Raw genomic sequence first — 22,409 nt, 5'->3', positions numbered from 1 at the left:
CAGCTCAGCTCAGTAAGTCAAGCAGGAAGCCGCTCTGTCCAGGTGACCAACAGGCTGATAATCACAAAGTGTTAGATACAGCTGGTCACCCAGCAGAGGTCATCCCGTCCAATACCTTATTCTACAGGCGAAACGGAGGGCCGGGCAAGAAATGACTAGGTCTGGTCACACACCTAGCGAGTGGACTTCTGAGTAAGTCAGGATTTCTGAGGCTTTTGACTCCAAGGTCAGGGATCTCTTCCTACAGCAAAGTAGCAAGACATCTGGCCTGGGGTGGGGACACGTCGTCTCTTAACACCCTCTCCAGCCCCTGCCCCTATTTCCCAATTCCGAATCCTTTTTGGTTTTTTAATCCCTCGTCCTCAGAGCTCAAAGGTGGTCAGAGCTTGACTACAAGTCCTCACATTTCCAGCGCGGGGAGTGGGAAGGGGGCGGGCGGGGGGGTAAAGTTGTTGGCAGCGAAGTGTTTCAAGCTGAAAGCCCCAGGCTAAAGTCCCCCCCCCCATCCGCTGCCCCCACTGACCCCCACCCAGGCCTATCCACCCCTTCCCCCCTTCCATCTCCTCCTCGGGGTAACAGACCCCGCCATCCCCCCAGGCTCGTCGGGCGGCGCCAGGTGAGACTCCCTCCACCTGGGGAGAGGGGAGCTAGGCAGGGGCTGGGCGCGGGATGCGCGCGGCCTCCCCTCCCGGGGAAGGAGGGCGGGGCTGCGCGCGGCGGGACCAATGGGGAGGGGGGCTAGCTGTCTGGAAGAAGCGGCTGAGTCCGCACCCCTCTGCTCCCGCACCCCCGCCCTCCCCGCCTTAAAGCCCCGCGGGGAGCAGGTGGCGGCCGGGGTAGCCAAGCGGAGGAGCCGCCGCCGCAGCCGCAGCAGCAGCCGGGCGCCCACGGAGGAGATGAGAGCAGGAGCGGCGCCGCCGGCACCATGCGCCGCCCGCCTCCGCTGCCCCTGGCCGCACTCTGCCTCTTGGCGCTGCCGGCAGCCGTCGCCGCCTACTTCGGGTCAGTCCCTTTCCCCCCTTCATCTTCCCTGCCCCACCCTCAGTTTCCTCTAGCTTCTTCCTTTTCTCACCCCCTTCCCACGGCATTAGCAACTTTCTTTGACCAGTCGGCTCTGTTCCTTTCCCGGTCTCAGAACCCATCCTTGTCTCCCTCTCTGCTCCATCCCTGTCTTGGGCTGCCAACCCCTATGTCCCCTGTGTTAGACCCTGATTCCTTTCTCTCCCCTGTGGCCTCTGTCCCAGACCCTCATCTGTGTCTCCCCCCGTACCCTACTTTCTCTTCATCCCACTCGATCTTCATCCTGTTCTCTCCAGTGTTTCTCTCTGACCCCAGAGATCTTCCCTTCCGTCCTCTCTTTGACTCCGATCCTCGTCTCTTCTTGGTGATCCCCTTCCCTATCTCTTCCTTTGGCCCTCATCTCTAACCCTATTCGTGTATTTCTCTGGCCGCTCCCCTCTCCATTCCTGACTGTTCTCCCCTCGGGTCCCTCTCACTGATCCACGCTTGTCTCTCCATCCCGCTTCTGCTCTGCTAGGAGTACCCCTGTATTTGTCTCTGCCCTTCCAGGGGTGTTCTGCCTGGGATTGTTGTTTGCTTAAGTAGGACAGGTTGGAGCGATGCGGAGGGGAAGAGTCAAAAAAAGTTCTGGGGGGCTGGGATGGGAACAAAATTGTAATCAAAGAAATAACTAATGGGTGGGGTGAGAATGGGAGAAGGGCGGAATGAAGGAAGGCTAATGGTGAGGTACGGAAAATCTGGAGAGGATTTGGGGGTTCTTATTTGCCTGAGAAGGAACTTGGAGTCTAGGACCCTTGGAGAACTGGATTACTTTTTAAAAGCATTGCTGCTCAGTCATTTCAGACTCTTCTGGACCACGTTTGGGTTTTTCTTGGCAAAGATACTGCAGTTATTTGCCATTTCCTCCTCCAGCTCATTTTATAGACGAGGAAACCAAGGCAAACACGTTTAAATGACTTGTCCAGGGTCACATAGCTACTGACTCCATGCCCAGTGTGCTCTATCCACTACACCCTTTGAAAAGCACGGTGGGGAAAAATCGGGTTGGACAGGAGGGACTTTCAGTAAGGAGAGACAGAGAGGGAGGGAGGAGAGACTGGCAGAGAAGAACATGAGGATAAGAGAGAAGAGAATGTGAATCAGAGCCTCACGAGGGAGGATGAAGAGATTAGATTGGAGTACAGGAGGAGTTTAGGTGATGACTTTTCTCCTACTTCATTTCCCTTCACCACCACCCTCCCTCCAACCTTGGCAAAGAATTCCTTGTTGCTTGCAAGGAGTTTCAGAGGCAGGAACCTTCCCTCCCTTTGGGGCTGCCCCAGGTTTATATCCTCACCTTCCCTATCCCATCCCCCATCCTAATACCTGGTAGACACACAGAGTTCTCAGAATGCAGGGGGCTGGAAATGAGAGAAGAGGATGAATCTGAAAAAGAATCTGAATTAGAGAAGTGTCCTGCTTCAGGCACCTGTCATGAATTAGGTTCAAATTCACTTGGACAAATCACCCTGATAAAGGAAAGTTTGTTGATTTAACCGGGGAGGTTTGCTAGACTGGCTGCATTAGGGATAAGGGAATCAACTGCTGGATGCTTTCAGAGAAGGAAACTTGCCAGTGGGGTGATCAAGATACGGGCTGACAGTCCAGCCCTCAGGGTTGGAGGTGAAGGGATGAGAGGCTTGTGACTGGGATCTGCAGGGGCCTTAGGCAAAACAGGGAATTTTCTTTTCTTTTTTAAAAAAGGGTAATTTATTTTTCTGGGTTATCGAACTATTACCCTGATATCACATGGTTTGTTATCAGATAATTTCAGATAGATAATGAGGGCAAATTCGGATCTCTAAGATCTCTGCAGCTTGCAACATGATTCTGTGGTTCCGGGCTGGGGGAACAGCACCTCATATAGTAATTACATGTAGCAGATGAGAAGCCCATTATAGTTCAACTGTATTATACCACAACATCGGGAAGGTGGGGCGAGGGGGCGAGGGTTAAAGGGTGTGCCACCCTATCCTTTCTCTTAGTACTTTATTGTGAAAAGAGCACTGGCCTAAAGAGGAAGAGACCTGATTTTAGTGCCAATCACTAATTAGCTGGGTGACCTTGGAAAAGCAATTTCCCTTCCCTAAGCATCAGAGGAAATCATCTGTAAAATGAGAGGGTTAGACTCAGGTGATTTTGGGGGTTCCTTTTGGTTCTGATATCCTGTTTTATCATTAGATCTGATGGACCTTTGGAGAAAGGGTCCAGAATAATGACTTCAAAACATAATGCTCATGATGCCTTGTATGGAGTAGATAGTAAATACATATTGATTTGACTGTCAGAATGGGAAGGGACTTTAGAGATCATCTCAGTCTAAATACCCCCATTTTACAGAGGGGAAAAACTGAGGCCCAGAGAGGGCAAATAAGAGTTCGGGAAAAGGATAGGTTCATGGATTTAGAGTTGGAAGGGATTTTACAAGTAATCTAGTTCTATGCCCTCATTTTAAAGGTGAGGAAGCTGATTTAGAGATATCATATGGCTTGCCTAAGGCCTTGTAGGTAGGAAGTGCACACAGTAAGGTCTTCTGCCTTCTTTTGGAGTTACCAGGTGGGAAGTGACCTGCAAGCTTTTGTGTTGTTGCTGGGACCAACCTTAGGTGGAAACTTTAAATTCTGACAAGGGGTGGGTGGGTGGGCAGGGTGGTGGTTAAGAGGAAGGGAATAAGCATTTATTAAGCGCCTACTATGCACCAAACACCATACTAAGTGCTTTACAAATGTTAGTTATGTCATTGAATCCTCCTAACAACCTTGTGAAGTGTGGGAGTGGGGGTGGGGGTGGGAGGAGGACCCTTGTGGGGACAAGATGGGCTCATGATCCTAAGGGGACCTTGTTCACATTTATACTGGAATGCCCCAAATCAATCAGTCCGTGCAAAAGATCCTCCAAGGATAATACTTCATTTCTCCTTCATTAGCTTCCTTGAAACCACCCCTACTCTGGAGGTAGAGGCAGCTAGGCAGTACAATGGACAGATCGCTGGGCTTGGAATCCTGAGTTCAAATTTGACCTCAGATAGCTGTGTGACCCTGGGCAAGTCACTTCACCCTGCTTGCCTCAGTTTCCTCATCTGTCAAATGATCTGGAGAAGGAAATGGCAAACCACTCCAGTATCTTTGCCAAGAAAACCCCAAATAGGATTATGGAGAGTTGGAAACAACTAAAACAACCAAACCACAAAATTCTGGAGCTGTTTGTTTTCAGTGAAGACTAGTTATTTCAGGCATAATAAATTTCTTTAGTGAACTCAGTCCCCCAACAGTACCCAGGGACTGTCCTCCTTGAGAATCCCAACCACAAATTGATATTTCTCCATTGCAGAGCAGGTGTCAGAGAGAGCAAGAATCGTTTCTATGCTCCGCTAAGAAATGCCATTCTTCTGTAATTTGGTAGCACTTGTGTCTGCAATGGGCACTTGGGGGTCGGGGTGCTGATGTTTGGGGCTTAGGAGAAGAGGTTGTCCCTGGGACATAGGATTCTGGGGGTCATTTATAAAGGCTTGTTTGGGTAAGGGTGGATAAGAGTAAGAGTGTGTTCAAATTGGAATTAGAGACGTCCCAAAGGGGAAAGTAAAAGGTAGTGAGTTCACCATCCCTGAAAGTCTCCAAGTACAAGTTAGATGACTGCTTGTCAGATGTCATAGAGAGGATTCCCGCTGAGATACAGATTGAACCATCTCCTCTGTGATCCTTTCCAACTCTTCGTCTCATAGGCTCATTGATTTAGGGCTTGAAGGGATCTCAGAGGCCATCTATCTAGTCCTCTTTCCTCAAGTGAGGAAACTGAGGCTCAGGAAGGTTAAATGACTTGCCCAAAGTCAGTAATAATAATAATAAAACAACAACAACAACATTTATTAAGTACCTACTATGTGCCAGGCACCATGCTAAGTGCTTCACAATTGCTCTCTCATTTGATCTGCACAACAATCCTGGGGTGGGGGGTGGAGGATAGAAGCTATTATTATCTCTGTTTTACAGATGAGGAAACTGAGGTAAACAAAGGTTCGATGACTTGCCCAGGGTCACACAGCTAGCAGTAGCCTGCACAGAGGTAGTAAAGTTCTCCAACTCCAGAATCAGTGCTCTTCCCACTGTGCCCCTGTGAGTCTCTAAATTCTGGTGTAATATTTGCTGATGTGTAGTTGGATTTAGGAGACCTCTAAGTGGAGAGCAGGGACCTATTTTTACTATTTTTCAGAATGAAATGAATATTAGAATAGGTTTTGCTCAGAGCTGAGAAAGATGGCAAATTAATCAATCCTGCCTGTTCTGGAAGTTTGTTCCTTGGATCATAGGACCCTAACAGGATTCTAGATTCAGAGCTGTTTGGGGAAATACACTAGCAACTGGGGGGGGTAGGGGGTGGGTAGGGAGGCTTCAGGTAGAAGAAGGTGGAGCTTGAGCAGAGTTCTGAAGGAAATGAGGAATTCTAAGGTGCAGAAATGGGGGGTGGAAGAGAGAGAGAGAGAGAGAGAGAGAGATCATTCCAGGTATGGGGGTGTCCAATACAAAGGCTTAAGGAGCAGAGGTAGGTTGGCACATGAGAAGAGCAAGAAGAAGGCTATTTTGGATGGCACATCGAATTTAAGAAGGAGATTAATGTATTATAAGGTTGGGAAGAAACATTGGAGCCAGATCACAAAGGGCTTTCATGACTCATATTTGATTTTTGATTTGTTGATAAGTTATATTGATTTTTTAAATTTTTTTGTCTTAAAATATAATTTATTATATCTGATGGCTCTCTGGGAGGAAGAGGGCAAGAGATTCTGAGGGAAATTATGGTGATGTAAAAAAAAGACATCAATATAAACTTATTTTTTTAAAGATAAGAAAAATGGACAGCTAGGTGAAACAGTTCATAGAGCACTGGCCTTAGAATCAGGAGGACCTGAGTTCAAATTTGACATCAGACTCTTTGACACTTACCAGCTGTGTGACCCTGGGCAAGTCACTTAACCTCGATTGCTTCCTCCCCCCAAAATAGGAAAAATCTATATTTGATCCTAAAGGCAATAAATGGGGAGCCATCTGAGTTTATTGAATAAGGCCACTGTGTGGAAGTTGGATTAGAGATAGGGAAATACTTGAAGCAGGGAGACCAATTGGAAGGCTATTGCAATAGTCCAAGTAAGAGGTAATGAGAGCCTGGAATGGCGTGGTGGCTATATGAGCAGAAAGAAGGGGATGAATGCAAGAGATGGGAAGAGGCAGAATTGATGAGATTTGGCAACAGGTTGACTATGTGAGCTAAAGGAAAGGGAAGAGAGAAGAGACAGAAAACACCAACCTTGTAAACCTGGGTGACTAGGATGATTGTACACTTTGGTAATAGGGAGGTGTGGAAGAGGGGAGTGTTGGAGGGGGACAAATAATGAGTTCTGTCTTGAATATGTTGAGTTTGAGATGTCCATAGGACATCCAGTTTGAAATACTCAATATAAGCAGTGGGAAGTGCAGGGCTAAAATTCAGGAGAGAAACCAGGGTCAGATCTATGAATCCTGGGAGTCTTCTACACAGAGACGATAATTAAACTCATGATAAGGGATGAGGTCACCAAATGACAGAGTACAGACAGGGAGAACAGAAGAGGGCCCAGGGCAAAGCCTCCAGGAATACCCACAGTGAGGAGCCCTGATATGAAAGCTGAACTAGAAAAGGGACAGAGGAGGGGTCAGGCAGGCAGGAGGAAAATCAAAAGAGAGTAGTGTCAGGGTAAGTAGCTGGAGCAGTAGATCACCTGCCAGGCCTGGAATGAGGAGACCAAATTCAGCCTCAGACACTTACTAGCTATGGGAATCTGGGCAAGTCACTTAACCCTGATTGCTGAGAGAGACAGAGAGACAGAGAGAGAAACAGAATAGTGTCATGACGTAGGGAGAAGAGGATAAGACAGGAGGAGAGGGGATTCTGGAGTATCAATGCTACAGAAGTCAAGAAGAAAGATTGATAAAAGGCCATGAGATCTGGCAATTAAGAAGCCATTGGTAACTTTGGGGAAGGAAGTTCAGTTGAATGATGAAGTTAGAAACTAGATTGTAAAGGCCTGAAAAGGGAGTGAAGGGAGAAGAAATGAAGACAATGAATAGAGGTAGCTTTTCATAGGAATTTGGCTACGAAAGAGACAAAAAGAAATTTAGAATGACAGTTTTAAAGAATAGTAGAACATTTATTTTTTGCTTCATCATTTTCAGTCGTGTCTGACTGTGACCCTATTTGGGGTTTTCTGGGCAAGGATACTGGAGTGATTTGCCATTGCCTTCTCCAGCTCATTTGACAGTTGAGGAAACTGAGGCAAATAGGGTGAAGTGACTTGCCCAGGGTTACACAGCTAGTAAATGTCTGAGACTGGAATTGAACTTGGGTCTTTCTAACTTCAGGCATGGCGCTCTGTCCTCTGTGCCACATAGCTACCCTAATTGGAAAGTATAGTTAAAGTTTGTTTTTGTTTTGTTTCAAAATTTGGCAGACATATTTAGGGAAAGAACCAACAGGTAGGGAGACAGTGGAGATTAGAATTACAGGATAGGATTATAGGGAGCAATTTGCTGAAGGCACCTGGAGGAGTTAGGATAAAAGAGATACGGAAAGAGATTGACCTTGACAAGGAGGGTCGCCTCTTCATATGGAATAAAGGAGGAGAGAATGAGGGATGATGTCCAAGGGGTTTGAGATCTAGAAAAGGGAGAAAGAGGAAACGTGGTGAATGGCCTCTATTGTCTCAGTAATGTGTGAGGTGAGGTCCTTGGCTGAAAGGGTAGGAGGAGAGGCCATTATGGGAGGCTTTAGGAGAGTTTGGAGCCATCTCTGTAAGTCATGGAATGGAAAATTAATTAGAGAAAAGTGACAGGATTGCCTTACTGCAGTGAGTGTCCAGTTAAGAATAGGTAATATAAATTTGGAGTGGGTCTAGCCAGTGAGGTTGTAGGATTTCCTCCAGCTCTGGTTGGTAGTAAAAGAACAGATAAAGTGTACGTTGGGAATAATCCAGAACTGGGGTTTGACAGGGTGTGAGTTTCAGAAGAATAGGAGGTCAAGGGATTCAAAAGTAGAGCCAAAGTAACAATTGATAACATTTATATAATGCTTTAATGTTTGCAAGGCAATTTACATATATTATCTCAATTGGTTCTCAAAACAAACCTGTTAAGTAAGTATCAGCCAGCCAAACATCAGATAGCTCCTGGAGCTCCTCACGGTGGCATTGCATTACAAAGGACAATATGGCATCGAACTGGTTAACCGTACAGTAGAGACTGGCAAGGGATTGAGATGAAAAGCAAGGGTGATGGCCTGGGAGAGTGCTGGGATCTGAAGGACTGGAGATACCAGTGAAGACAAGAGCGGTTTTAGGAGCAGTAAGTCATGGGGAGAGGTGGAATGATAAGAGGTTATGATCAATCTGATAAAGGGATTTCAGAGTGTTTGATCATTGAAGTGGAACACTTGTGGGTGATGGTGAAATCCAGGGTGTGACCATCTGTATGCGCAGACTGAGGTGGAATAGAGAGTAGGTGGTGGGAGTTGGGAAGATGGAGGAGCTAGGAAGTTAGGGTGTTTGAGGGGTATTGAAGTTGCATACTATGATGGCAAGGTAAGCTAGATGGTGCAGTGGACAGAGCACTGGGCTTGGAATCAGGAAGACCTGAGCTAAAATTCAGCCTCAGATCCTAGTTTGGGAAAGTCACTTAACCCTTATTTGCTATAGTTCTTCAACTGTAAAATGAAGACACATCGGAGAAGGAAATGGCAAACCACCACAGTACCTTTGCCAAGAAAACCCCATGGACAAGTCTATGGGGACATGAAGAGTGGGACATAACTGGAACAACAGTATAATGGGTAGTGAGGAAGACAGTGAGCCAGTTACTGAACCCCTTGAGAAAAAAGGGAAAATTGCTTGGAGAATGACAGATAACTGCTCCTAGTGTCTAAACTGGGTGATGCATTTGAATGGGCTGACCCTCAAAGGAGGAGAAGCTGAGGGAAGACAGCAAAGGGAGAGTGTTGCCTCAGGAGCATTGAGTAGCAAGGAGAATTCTGACTTTTCCTCCAGAACTGGTGCATAGAGTATGTTCTGGGCTGGGCCTGACACAGGCCAGTCCCCTGATAGTTTGAGCTCAATATTTGAATGATATGAGAAACCCTCTCTGAGACCATTGGATAGTTAAGAAGAGGAGTTCTATTTCTTATGATAGCAGAGGAAGGACATTCAACAAGGATATGAATTGAGGACACCTGGAGCTGATTCAGCCAAGTGAAGCTCCCTCTCTGAGTTGCCAATGGTGGTCTGCCAGCCAAGCATCAGACCTGAATCTTCTTGTGGCTATTTTGTGCTCAGGCCACCAGGAAGTGATGCCAGTAACTGATTTAGTTTCCTGAGCCAATGAGAACTTAGCATAGTTTTAAGGAAAAACTAACCTAACCTAAAATGAGGAGGCGGGGTGGGGGGAATGTTAGGACATCATTCTCACCACCAGGTTTGAAGAAAAGTGTAGCATGTGCCGCAGAAGTTGGCTAAAGATGCAGTGTCGTCTGAGGGCATGTGAGAATGAGAAGGCAGATGGATCCTAAGAGGAAGAAGTCTAAAATGAAGGTTGCTTTGTTATCTATGGAATGAGAACTCAGGCTAGAGCAGTATATGGGAGGCTAAAGTTGAGGTGGATGGGGATGAAAGAATAGGAGATGGAATTTGAGGAAGGATAACAATCTTGGGCAATTCTGATTTATCACGACAAGGATTGGGAGAGAAAGAGGTGGTGTGAGTTCGTTAGACAAAAGAGTTGAGTCTAAGCAGAGGGTATAGAAGAAGAATTGGGAATAATTGGTATCTCACTTCCTTCTCTCTGTGTCTCAGAGTGTTGCATGCACTGTCTGACACAGATCTAGTATGGTGATCTTCACATGGTAGGGCTTAATAAATATTTGTTGAATGAATGACTCTAGCCTATGAGGAGGGCTTATCTAACTACTTAGAAACTTCTTCTAGCACACTAAGCTCTGTATCAGGTTCTATGGGGAAGAGGGAGAGGATAGACAAGGATGAACTTCCTTCCCTTCCCTCTTCCAAAACCCCCACAAGAGTCAAGATATGTTTCCTACTTTCTTTTTCTTACATTTAATTTAATTTTTTCTTAATTACTTGTAAACACATTTTTTAACATTCTTTTAAAAACATTTTGACTTCCATATTCTCGCCCTCCCTCCTTACCTTCTTCTCTCCCTGAGAAAGCAAACAATTTGATATAGATTATACATGTGCAGTCATGCAAAACATTTCCATATTAGCCATGTTGCAAAAGAAAATGAATTCCAAAAACCCTCTAAGAATAATAAAGTAAAAAAAGTATGCTTCAATCTGCATTCAGTCTTCATCCGTTCTTTCCCTAGACATGGATAGTATTTCTCATCATAAGTCCTTCAGAATTGTTTTGGATTCTTGTATTTCTGATAATAGCTAAGTCATTCACAGTTGATCATCATAAACTATTGCTGTTACTGTGTACAGTTTTCCTGGTTCTGATCATTTCACTTTGCATCAGTTCATGTAAGTCTTCCCAGGTTTTTCTGAAAGCATCCTGCTCAGCATTTCTTATAACACAATAGTGTTCCATCACAATCTGGTTCCTACTTTCAAGGACTTTCTGATTCAATGGGGATATAAACACATACAACTGCATACACCCACAACAACAACTTTGCAACATATTAACTATAGATTGATCTAAGCATCAAGGAGAGTGGTAGGAGTGAAATAGAGGTCAATCCAGGAAGCCTTTCTGGAGGAAGCACAATATAGAGAGAGCACAGTGACTAGTCTGTCTTTCTTTAGCTATATCAGGGTATGTTAGGTCCCTTTCCCAGCTTTCCAGAACGTGTGATGGGAAAAGCATTTGGGATGGAGGTTATAGTTTGAGCCACAGAGCAGATGCTTCCAGTGGCAGTCACTCAGGTGTGTTGTGGAAGGAGGAGGGGAGTTTGGGAGTAATGACATAACATGTGTGGTGACTCTAGACTCCTGGGCCCCTGAGAAGGGGAGGAAAAGGGGAATATTAGGGGAGGGTTCTTCTCTATTGCAGTATTTTATCCTTCTTTCCTTCCTCTTGTGGAAACAGTAATAGGAGTAAAAACCCTACCTAGCTTTGGAGAAGCATCTGATGTCAGTCTTTGACATCTCAGTGTGAATTTCAGTTGCTGAGCATCTTTGCTACAAAACCTTAGATAGTGAAAGAAATGTGGCTTCATCACCATCATTATCTATGGGTCAAAGAAGAGCCTCTCTCCTCATAATTGGGATGAATCATGTATCTATCCACGTCTACTAAAGATCACAGTTAGGCACTGATGAGCTCAGGCCTAAGTATTAATCAGTAATTATTCTTATTTTTCTTATTATTCTTAAATAATATATTATTTTCTTATTATTCTTAATTAATCAGTAATTATTCTTTTTGGCCTTGCTAGGGGTCCTGGAGCAGACCCTATAACTAGGGCCAATCCTTAGTAAAATTATGAAATCAGAGATGTTTTCTCTACTCTCATCTACCCGCCATCTCCTTTTCCCTGTGATATGCCTCATGCTTCCATTATGGCTCTAGGTACTCACTGCTGTCTTCTCTCCTCTCCAAACATGCTGTTAGGAAAGGAAGCAGCACAGATCAGTTCCCAGTCAATCTCGGTGCTTCCTTCCTCCAGGCTTCACAATGAAGTCTGACCTCTCTTTGTAGCAAGGCACACTGGAGAATCTCAGACTCCGGGAGGAGGGAGGGAACTATTTGGGCAGAGATGTCTTCCTGAGAATCTCTTGGCCTTGTGAGTGAAGGCCAGGAGGAACCAACAGCTTCCCGAAGAAGCCCCAGCTGCTTTTGGACAGCTCTAATTGTTAGGAAGTTTCTCCTGACTGAAAGCCTAAATTTACCTCTTTGAAACTTCATGTATTGCTTCTAGCTCTGCCTTCAGGGGCAAGGAAGAGTCTGTCTGATCTCTTTTACAAATGAAAGCCCTTCTGATATTTAAAGACAGCTATTTTTTTTCTTGCCACAGCTAGGTGGCACAGTGGATAGAGTGCTAGGCCTGGTGTCAGGAAGAGTCATCTTGAGTTCAAATCGAGCCCCAGACTTGTTGTTGTTTGCCTTTCGTTCTTGAAGAGGATCATGACATCAGGGAGATGATGCAATGACATTGGCAAGTGAATTGGATTTAAGTGAGGGAAGGCTGTGCAAAGTCACCAGACTCACTTTCTCCTCTGGAGCCATCTGGGTCCAGTGGCGAGATATAGATAAGGATGACTGAAGATGGCCAGGATGCAGTGGGAGACCTTGGCCTTTTCAAGCTAAGGTCTTTAACAGGTCTCAGTTTGACTGAGGTAGTGCCCATTCAGTGATTAAGGCTAGGTAAGAGATGAGGCAGAGTGTGACCCTGGGCAAGTCACTTAACCTCTGTGCCTCAGTTTCCCCAACTGTCAAATGAGCTGAAGAAAGAAATGGCGAACCACTTCAGGATCTTGGCCAAGAAAACACCAAATGGGGTCACGAAGAATCTGACACGACTGAAAGGAATGAACAACAAAAATTTTATCTTGCTTATATCTTCTCTTCTTCAGACTAAACATCCCCATTTCCTTCAGCCAATCTTCATGTGGCATGATCTCAACTCCCTTCATCATCCTGGTTGTCCACTTCTGAATTTTCATTTTATCAATGTCTGTTCTCTAAGATTACCTTCCTCTCTCTAGTATAGGAACTGGGGCTGGGGTGGGTTTAAGCAAATGAACAGATTATTCTTCTCCTTATGAATATGAGCCTGGGTGTGTTTGGGGTAGGAAAGATGGGCAGAGGAAGGGGATGGGCATCATCAGTGCTCCTGGAAATCAAACCTAGAGGGAATTAAGCAGGAGAGTTTCATCTGCCCATCCCATTTGCTCTTTTCAGACAGGGTCCTGCTGCTGCCTCTGAGGAGCAGGTAAAGGGGAAGGTCAGAGACTATAATGCCTCATCAGGACCTCCTAAAATGTGCCCCACACTTCAGACTTTTCATATCCAGACAGCCAAAACTTCCTTGTCTTGTGTTCCCACCTTATCATAGGAGCATAGGATTATTGCTTTAGAATTGGAAAGAAGGGCCTTTTAAGGCCAGTGAGTACAAACCCCTTGCTTTACAGATGGGGAAATTGAGGCTGAGAAAGGATAAGTGACTTGTCCAAGAAATACCCAAGACAGAATTTAAACTCAGTTCTTCCTGACTGCAAACCTGGTTCTCTAACCACTGTGTCTTGGAGCTGTCTCCTCTCTGGGGTCTGCTCCAGGTTTTCCTAGATAGACATTAGCTGAAGTTACTGTAATGCCTGCTGAAGTGTTAGCTGTTAACCATCTCTAAGGTAACTCTGCTTTTTAACAGATTGCTCAACCCAGAGGTAATGTGATGTGGTGAGCAGAACCCTGGGCCAGGAGCCAAGATCGCTAGATTTTAACCTCTTCCCTCTCTCTACTTCAGATTTCTTCGTCAGTAATAACCTACTTTACATGCTTAAAGCCTAGAGGGCCACGTTAGGCCCTGGGGGAAGATACAAAGTTTAGTTCTGACTAAAGATTAGTCCTTGCCCTCACAGAGAGTTCACTTCAGTAACTACAGATGAGTGCAAAGAGAAGTCAAAGCAAAGGGCTATGTGGAGTTTGAAGAGGAAAGTTGTTATCACCTAGAAAAAGGAGATCGGGGAAGGAATCCTGGAGGAAGTGGCATTTCAGTTGGACTTTGAAGCACTGGTAGAAAACCAGCATGCAAAGGGAGGAGGGAGGAAATTCTAGGGATAGGGGACAGTATGAACAAAGACTTGGAAGCCAGAAAGCATGGGCTGTGTATGTGAGGAAGGAAGGAGGATTGGCTAGAGTACAGAGTACATGGAGGTGCATAGTACTGGGCAAAGCGAGAAGGGAAGGCAAGGTTAGGCTATTATATTCCTTTGATAATTATGACAGGCCTTAAATGAGCAGAGGAGTGACGTTATCAGATGATGCTTGAGGAAGACCATTCGGGTAGTGATGTGAAGGAAGAACTATTAGGATTGCTCTCTCTGTCTCTGTCCGTCTCTGTCTGTCTGTCTGTCTCTCTCTCTGTGTCTCTCCCTGTGTCTCTCTCTTTCTTTCTCTCCCCTGCCCCATCCGTCCATCCCTCCCCTCTCTCTGTTCCTCCTCTCTCTCCCCCTCCCTTCCTTTTTTCTTCCCTCCCTTCCCTCACTCCCTTCCTTCCTCCTACCTCCCTTCCTTCCTCCTACCTCCCTCCCTTCCTTCTTCCCTCCCTTCCTTCTTCCCTCCCTTCCTTCTTCCCTCCCTTCCTTCTTCCCACCTCCCTTCCTCCCTTCCTCCCTTCCTCCCTTCCTTCCTTCCTTCCCTCCCTCCCTCCTTCCTTCCTTCCTTCCTTCCTTCCTTCCTTCCTTCCTTCCTTCCTTCCATCCTTCCTTCCTTCCTTCCTCCCTTCCCTCCTTCCTCCCTTCCCCTCTTCCAGGGACTCGCCATACTGGTACGTGACTTAGCCTAGAGACTTAGTCAGCTTTAGCCCACTGCAGCTCAGAACTGCCATGCTCTTTAGCCTCCCAAATATCAGGGATCCCAAATGTGTATCACCTCACTCAGCCAGGATGTGATTTTAAGAGCCCAGACTCATGGAGATGAGGATCTCTACTGGGGTGCCAGCAGTGGAGATAAATGTAGAGGATAAATTAGGGGATTATAGTAGGGATCCCTATCAGGTTTGGGTTGATCTAGAATAGTGGCTGTGGTTCCCTCCAATTCTTAAGAGTCAGCGAACCAGCATGATGTGGTAATTGATTAGATATGTAAAGAGGAGACGGAAAAGTCAATGATAAATCTGAGGCTGTGAATACAGGTGAGTGAGTGGGGCTTCCACGGACTGAAACAGTGAAGTCAGAAGGAGGGCAGGGGGGTGGGAGTCAGTTCTTTAGGGAAACATAAGTTCACTTTTGGACACAGAATTTTGAGGTGGCTATGGGATATCCACTCTGTCAAATGAAGGAGCTGCAGTTGATTAGCATTTCCCAAGCTGTGTCCTATAGAACCCTAATGTGTCTGTGCAAAAGTTTCAAGACCAGCAATATTTTGATATGTAGCAAAGATAATTATGCAGGACAATTTTTCAATATGAAAGTAGGCTCTATTGGCTCCCAAATTTCATCAATTTCTCTCTAGATTCTGAGTTTTCCATATTACTAAACCCAACATTTGTAGGTTCCATCAATATATTTTAAGCCTCAAAGTAAAGTTTTAATTAATTTGGGCAACACTAAATTAGATGATCTATCAGATCCATTTCCACTCAGCATAAGGGAGAGGGAGATAGGATTTTCGTCCTCCATTGCTCCTTTTACAGCTCACTTACAGAATATAGTGACTCATGATGAGATTTTAACGTGTTAACAAGATCCTGTGATCCCTTTATGAGGTAGGAATCTTTCTCTGATTGTATCAAGTAAGGAACAATTTAGTTGGCAGAGGCTTTATTTGGTTAAGCCCTGGATAAATGTTAGAGCCCCCATTGGTGTGATTCCTATTAGTAATCAGCCAGAAGACACAATTAGCTCTTAGCAAAAGCATTTGCTAAGATGGCATAGTAAAAACAGTAACTAAAAAGTATTATCCCCTATAAATCTGGAGTGCACTCTCCCACAAATACACATAGTATCCACAGGAAGAGTGGGCTCAAGCTGAGAGTGCAATGGTAGTGAAGAACATACATAGAATACAGATATAGCAATGGCAGTTGACAATTCCTGATATTGCAGGGCCTGGAAGGCCTTTTTTTCTCTTTGTAGAGTCTTTTCAAAATTCAGTTTGGGTTCAGTGTCTCAGCTAGGGAGTTGTTAATTTTTTTCCCCAGTAGGTGCTTCTTTTAACAGCTTGACTCTCTTTTATTGCTTCTAGGGGTTAAAATCCTTAAAACTGCTTCCTCTTTCAAGTGACTATCTCTCTGTGTCTGTTTCAGTGTGGAGTGTGTCTCTGCTCCCTGCTGGGTACCCAGCCTCTTGCTAGTCAAGTAGCTCATTTCAAAGCTACATGGCCTACCGGGGAGGAAAAGAGAAATTTCCCACTTTTCTCCCTTACAAGGGTCTTTTCCACACGTTGACTCACAGACTTAGATTTTTCTCCCACTCTCTGCTGAAATTCCTCTAGTGTTTAGCTATTTAAAGCCTCTAGGGCCTTGGCTAATTTATTTGCACAGGCAATCTCTTTCCTGATTAAATCTGAAAAGTGTTCAGTCCTCATAAAGGAGTCACAGGATGTTCAATCTTGTTAACATATTAAAACCTCATCCTGTGTATGACTCTTGTGTGGCTACATCAACCGAGCTTGGAGGAAGGGGGATGGGGAAGAAGTAGTATGGATTGCATCCTTTCCACCTCTAATGGTGGAAATTGGGGACATATGGTAGGTCAAGGGTGGAGGGAGTTATTGCCCTTTGAGTCATAACCTCTATGTATGGCCAACTCTAAATGGGATAAAAACAGAACCTGATCAAAACCAAATCTGGGCTTTCTGAGAAGACTGACCCGCTTTCAACTTGAGCCTTCTCTCCCCCACTCCCTCCTACCATTGCCAGGGGAAAGAGAGAGAAGGAAGAAGGGAGGAAGAGAACCATTTCCTCTGCAGGTGCTAAACTACCCACACTCTAAATACTGAGAGTTGTTGAGATGCAAAATATGCCCATCTGTACGGAACTGCTGAAGTGTTTTGTACATATGCATATTTCTTTATTGATGCTGCTCCACACAGGATGGGAAAGCAGTTGAGCCTGCTGGCTTTGAGACAAGAAATGGATCTATTCAGTAAGGAACACAAAGCTCACAGCTGGGATGGAGCCCATGTCCCCCCTTTACAACTAGATGGTAGGAGAGGAAAACACAAGAGGATTTGGAGATTGGCAGTGGGGCCCATATGCTAATCTTGGGCATGAGGGCATAACCCAGTGACTCTCAAGGAAGTAGTGGGAGGAGCACTGGACCTTTTCTGCCTCATATGATCTTAGGTAAGTCATTTAGCCTGTCTGAGCCTCAGTTTCCTCCTCCATAAAATGGGCAAAATAATACTGGTGCTGCTTCATGGGGTTGTTAGAAAATCACTTTATAAGTGACAAAATGCCACATAAATGTGAACTATGTTGTTGTCACTGGTATCATTTTTCTTATACCGGTGGCCCAGGGTGGGGATGGTAGGGAGAGTATTGACTACTTAGCTAGGGAATACAAAGAGTATGTCTTTGGAGTCAGAGGACCTGTGAGGGAATTTGGACTTGATTAGTAGCTGTGTGACTTTGGGCAGATCACTTCTACTGTCTTGGTCCCAATGCCTTCTTCTGTAAATTGAGAGGGTTACAGCAGATAATCTATAGGGTCCCTGTCAACTCTAAATCCTATGATCCTAAAGCATTTTCCTTCTGAGGTTATGGATGTTATTGATTCATAGGGTCATAGAATTAGAGCTGGGAGACCTTAGAGGTCATCTTAGAGGTAGAGCAGTGGATGCAGCGTCAGGCTTGGAGTCAGAAAGACTCATCTTCGTGAGTTCAAATCCAGCCTCAGATACTTAGTTGCTGTGTGACCCTGGGCAAGTCACTTCAGCCTGTTTGCCTCAGTTTCCTCATCTGTCAAATGAGCTGGAAAAGGAAATGACAAACCACTCTGATATCTTGAACAGGAAAACCCCAAATGGGATCACAAAGTGTTGGATGTGACTGAAAATAATTGAATAACAATGATAGACGAAAGCTCATTTTACAGTAGGAAGGAAGTAAGGGAGGTAAGGAGTATTAAGTGTTTACTATGTGCTATGCATATGCATCTATTAAATGAATAAATATTTTCCAAATGTATTAGTTTTAATTTCTAATATGGTAAATATTAATAGATATAAATCACATAAACAGAAAGCTCTTTGGGGTTCTTAATAATGTTTAAGAATGTAAAGAGGTCCTGAGACCAAACAAAAGTGGAATGAGCTGACTCTAGAGACAGTGGGTTCCCCTCCTTGGAAGTCTTCAGGCAGAGGTTGGACAATCTCTTGAGTACATAATAGTGTTGTAGTGTTTTAGGTGGTGCAATGGATAGAGCACCAGGCCTGGAGTAAGTAAGACTCATCTTCTTGAGGTCAAATCTGGTCTCAGATACTTACTAGCTGTGTGACCCTGGGCAAGTCATTCAACCCTGTTTGCCTCAGTTTCCTAATCTGTAAAATTAGCTGGAGAAGGAAATGGCAAAACACTCCAGTATCTTTGCCAAGAAAACCCCTAACATGGTCATGAAAATCCAGACATGCCTGAAAATGACTGAACAACAAAAGAACGGGGTTATACCCAACTCTTTTGGATACAAGCAAAAAGAACAGTCCCTATACCTCAATAAGCTTACATTCTAATAACAGAAGACAACACACAAAAGAAAGCTAAAAAGCTACGGTCAGGGGGCATGAAGGGATGCAGTTCTGAAGTTCAGAAGTCAGGAGCAAAGCCAGGAAGGGAATGAGAGCTGGCTGGTCTAGGACCCTCCACAGAATGTAGGCCCCAGAAGGAAAGAAGGGGTTGGCCTGGTAGAGGGATACTCGAGGGGGAGAAGAGCACACAGATGAGTTGGACGTTCCAAGACAAGGCTAGGAGGCCCTAAGGTAGGCACTGAGAGAAGTTCTGGGATGAGACAATAGCTAAGGTGTGGTTTGGAGTCCAGACCATCTAGGAGGGGAATAAAGCTGGTAAAATGACTTACTCAACATGGCATAGATAGTACTAAAGGCAAAGACTCCAAATCCAGTGGTCTTTCCACTGACCCATACTCCCTCTCAAGGTGAGAGGAGAATCAAAGGCCAGGAAACATAACAGGACCTGAGAAGGAACAGATGGGACCAGAAAGGGAAAGACCAATGGAAAGAAGCCTGTATGAGCAGGTGCAAAATTCCTGATAAAAATAGCAACTGGTTAGTGGGTTGAGACTTCAGTCTAGCCCTAAGCCCTGGTGAGGATCTAATGCTAAAACTAGGGATAGAAAGTTTAGAATATGCTGTTTAACATTTTTATCAACAACTTGGATGAAGGCACAGATGGAATGCTCCTCAGCTTTGCATATGATACTAAGCTAGGAGAAGAAACATAGTAGATGATAGAACCAGAATCTGAAAGGATCTTGGCAGGCCAGAGCAGCAGTTCTCAGAATATGGTCCAAGGACACTGGGGGTCCCTGAGACTCTTTCAGGGAATCCTTGAGGACAAAACGATTTTCATAATAATGCCAAATTGTTATTTGCCTATTAAAATACTCCCCCTTTTCCAACTACATAGCAATGTGAAGCTAGATTTTCTTCATGTAATTTAAGCAAAACAGCAAAGCACAATAGTTTGAATGCAAAAGCAGATATGAGAATTCTACTGTCTTCTGTTATATCGGATATTAAAGAAATTTGCAAAATATGTCTAACAGCATCCCTTTTCTCACTAAGCATTTCAATTTTGGAAAATATAATTATTTGTCATTTAAATGTTATTTATGTTAACATGTAATGGGTTGTTATTTTAAATGAATAAATATTTTCCAAACATATTAGTTTTAATTTATAATATGATAAATATCAAGAGATAGAAATCACATAAACAGAAAGCTCTTTGGGGTAATGTTTAAGAATGTAAAGGGATCCTGAGACCAAACAAGTGGAATGGCCGGACTCCAGAGGCAGGGGGTTCCCCCTCTTCAGAGGTCTTCAGGCAGAAGTTGGACAATTCCTTTTGGATTATTTTACTAGTAAGAGTGAGGTTATAACCAATCCATCCCATTTTAGTCTCGATACCTTGTTATTATTGCTGTTCAGTTGTGTCCAACTCTTCGTGACCCCACGGACCCATAGCAAATCAGCTCCTTCTGTCCCTCACTGTCTCTCAGTCTGTCCAAGTTCATTTTCGTTGTTCCCATGATACTATCCATCTAATTCTCTACTGTTCCCTTTTCCTTTTGCCTTCAGTCTTTTTACATGATAACTTAATTTGTCTCAATAGCTAATAGAACTTTGGCAAAGTTATAAACGGCCTTCGGAGTGGAAAAATGCTGCACAAAGATGGAGGAAACTTGGCCATGCTCCCAGGCATTGTCCATTAAGTTGAAAAGGGATTGAATTCCAGAAAATGGAAGAAAAGTAGTTATAACTAAAGCTCACTCAGACTGGCCTTGGCCATCTCTTTCCTCTCCTCCCCTCTCCTTTGGCTAGAGGAGGACTTAGTGAGCTCCAAGTGGTCTGGAAAATTTTGGACTGTCCATTTGCCCATTGGTGACCTAGTCAATAAATGAAATCAAGAAGCATTTAAATGCTGAGTTTATGTGCCATTTATATGTGAAGCATTTATTAAGCTCTTATCATCTGACAAGGGTTGTGCTAAGCAACAGGAATAGAAATATAAGCAAAAAGAAAGACAGTCTTCCCTTAAGGAGCTTACACTCTAACAGGACAAGACTACATAAAAGGAAGCTGAAAAGTTGGGTGGAGGAGGCAAAATAGGAGGATGGTGGATAATCAAGTTCAGGGAGTCAGGAGCAGAGCCCAGAGAGGAGTGAAGGAGTACCTTTGTGACATTTCTAGATCAGCTGGTGTCATTGTCTAGATTGGGGCCAAGGACAGATAGATGTACACCAGGCTTAAAGGTTACTTCTTGAGCAATATAAATACGGGAGAAAAGGATTTCCAGCAAACAGGAGCTGTGAATTTCCCCTTTGCCATATGTGGCCATTAAGCTTGAGCCCACTTTACCCCAAATGCTGTATGTACTTGTGGGACTTTGGAGAGGGATGCTCGTTGTACTGTTATTACTATTGGTACCACCTTAGTAAATACACTTTCCTAAGAGCTTCCTAAGGCTGGATAACCAAATTGATTTCCAAACTTACCATCTTGGGAAGAAGTACATTGTTGAGGGCTTGATCTGATGCCATTGGAGAAAGCCAACCTCCAACTCCTCAGCGACAGCTTTAGAGCCAGCTCTGGGAAGCCGACTTCATCTGGCAGGAGAAGTTAGGATCAAGATCCTTGGAGCTTACCTGGCCTACAGTGTGGATTCCTTTCATGTATTGGTTGGACTAGATCGGGGCTTCTTAAACTTTCCCCTCGTGACCCCTTTTCGAGTTTCGGCAATGTGCGTTGCAGCATGTGCAGTACGAAGTGCACATGCTTTGTGTTCGGAACCAAGGTTGCAGTGAAATTGCACAATGCAACATGGGCAAGTGCTTTTAGAAACACTACATTTGATTTTTTATTCATTTTTGGTCATTGCATGTTCAGAAATCTTTTACTTTTCCAAACATTTCATGACCTCATATGGGGTCTTAAATCCACAGCTTAAGAAGCATTGGAGTAGGTGACCTCCAAGGTCCTTTTCAACATTCAAATTCTGTGTCTCCTGTTTACTTTAGCTGCTGGTCCTGCTTTTAGGTGACCAACCCCTATTTACTCTCCTATTTTTCCAATGCCAGGCAGGCTTTGCATCTTTAAATCAATCAGTCAACACCTCATATGTACCCAGATCTATGCTAGGCACTTACAGTATTAAATAAAGTTCTTTCCTTCAGGGAGCTTACAGTCTTGGTAAAAAAAAAACACACATAAGAATGTAGAAAAGGATATGATGATACAAAACAGTATGAGATAGTTAACCAATGACCCATAAAGATGACAATAGTTGACAACCTAGGATATCCGCTAATTCATCTCTAAATAGCTAGATGAACTAGATGAACTTCTCCTATAAGTGGGCATATTCAACCAGAATAGAATTAGTGTAATGCAGTGATTACAGGCAGCTAGGTGGCACAGTGCATAGAACACTGGGCTCAGAATCAGGAAGACTCATCTTCCTGAGTTCAAACCCAACCTTGGGCAAATCACTTAACCCTGTTTGCCTCAGTTCCTTATCTGTAAAATGAGCTGGAGAAGGAAATGGCAAACCACTCCACTATCTTTACCAAGAAAACTCCATGGACAGAGGTCTATGGGGTCATGAAGAGTTGAGCACAACAGTTCTTTCTGGGAAGAAGGTAAGAGAGAAAGAGCATTAACCAATGGGAAGGAACAGGAAAAACCGTGTGCAGGACATGACTTTTGAGCTGAGCCTTGAAGCCAGGGATTCCTAGAGGCAGAGGTGAATGCTTTCCAGACATTGGGGGAGAGGTGCACCTGCAAAGACATCAAGGCAAGAATCAGAACTGTCTGTATTGGGAACATCAAGTGGGCCAGTTTGGTGGGAACATGGAGAGAATGAAGGAGCAATGTGAAATCTTTATGGAAATGTAGGCTAGAGCCAGGTTG

General features: G+C 44.4%; 1 protein-coding gene across 1 annotated transcript in view; it reads left to right on the top strand.

The window, feature by feature from the left end:
* Window positions 1–725: 725 nt before the first annotated feature.
* Window positions 726–22,409, top strand: part of WNT9B (Wnt family member 9B) — a 47,186-nt gene continuing 25,502 nt past the window's right edge. Inside the window, 2 exon segments of the mRNA XM_036758276.1 lie at window positions 726–873; window positions 876–1,002. Of these exon segments, the coding sequence (XP_036614171.1) occupies window positions 726–873; window positions 876–1,002 (275 nt within the window).

This window comes from Trichosurus vulpecula, chromosome 4 (genome assembly GCF_011100635.1).
Source record: "Trichosurus vulpecula isolate mTriVul1 chromosome 4, mTriVul1.pri, whole genome shotgun sequence".
Classification (NCBI taxonomy): domain Eukaryota; kingdom Metazoa; phylum Chordata; class Mammalia; order Diprotodontia; family Phalangeridae; genus Trichosurus; species Trichosurus vulpecula.
Note: the sequence above shows the minus strand (reverse complement) of the source record. Positions and strands in the feature narration are given on the sequence as shown.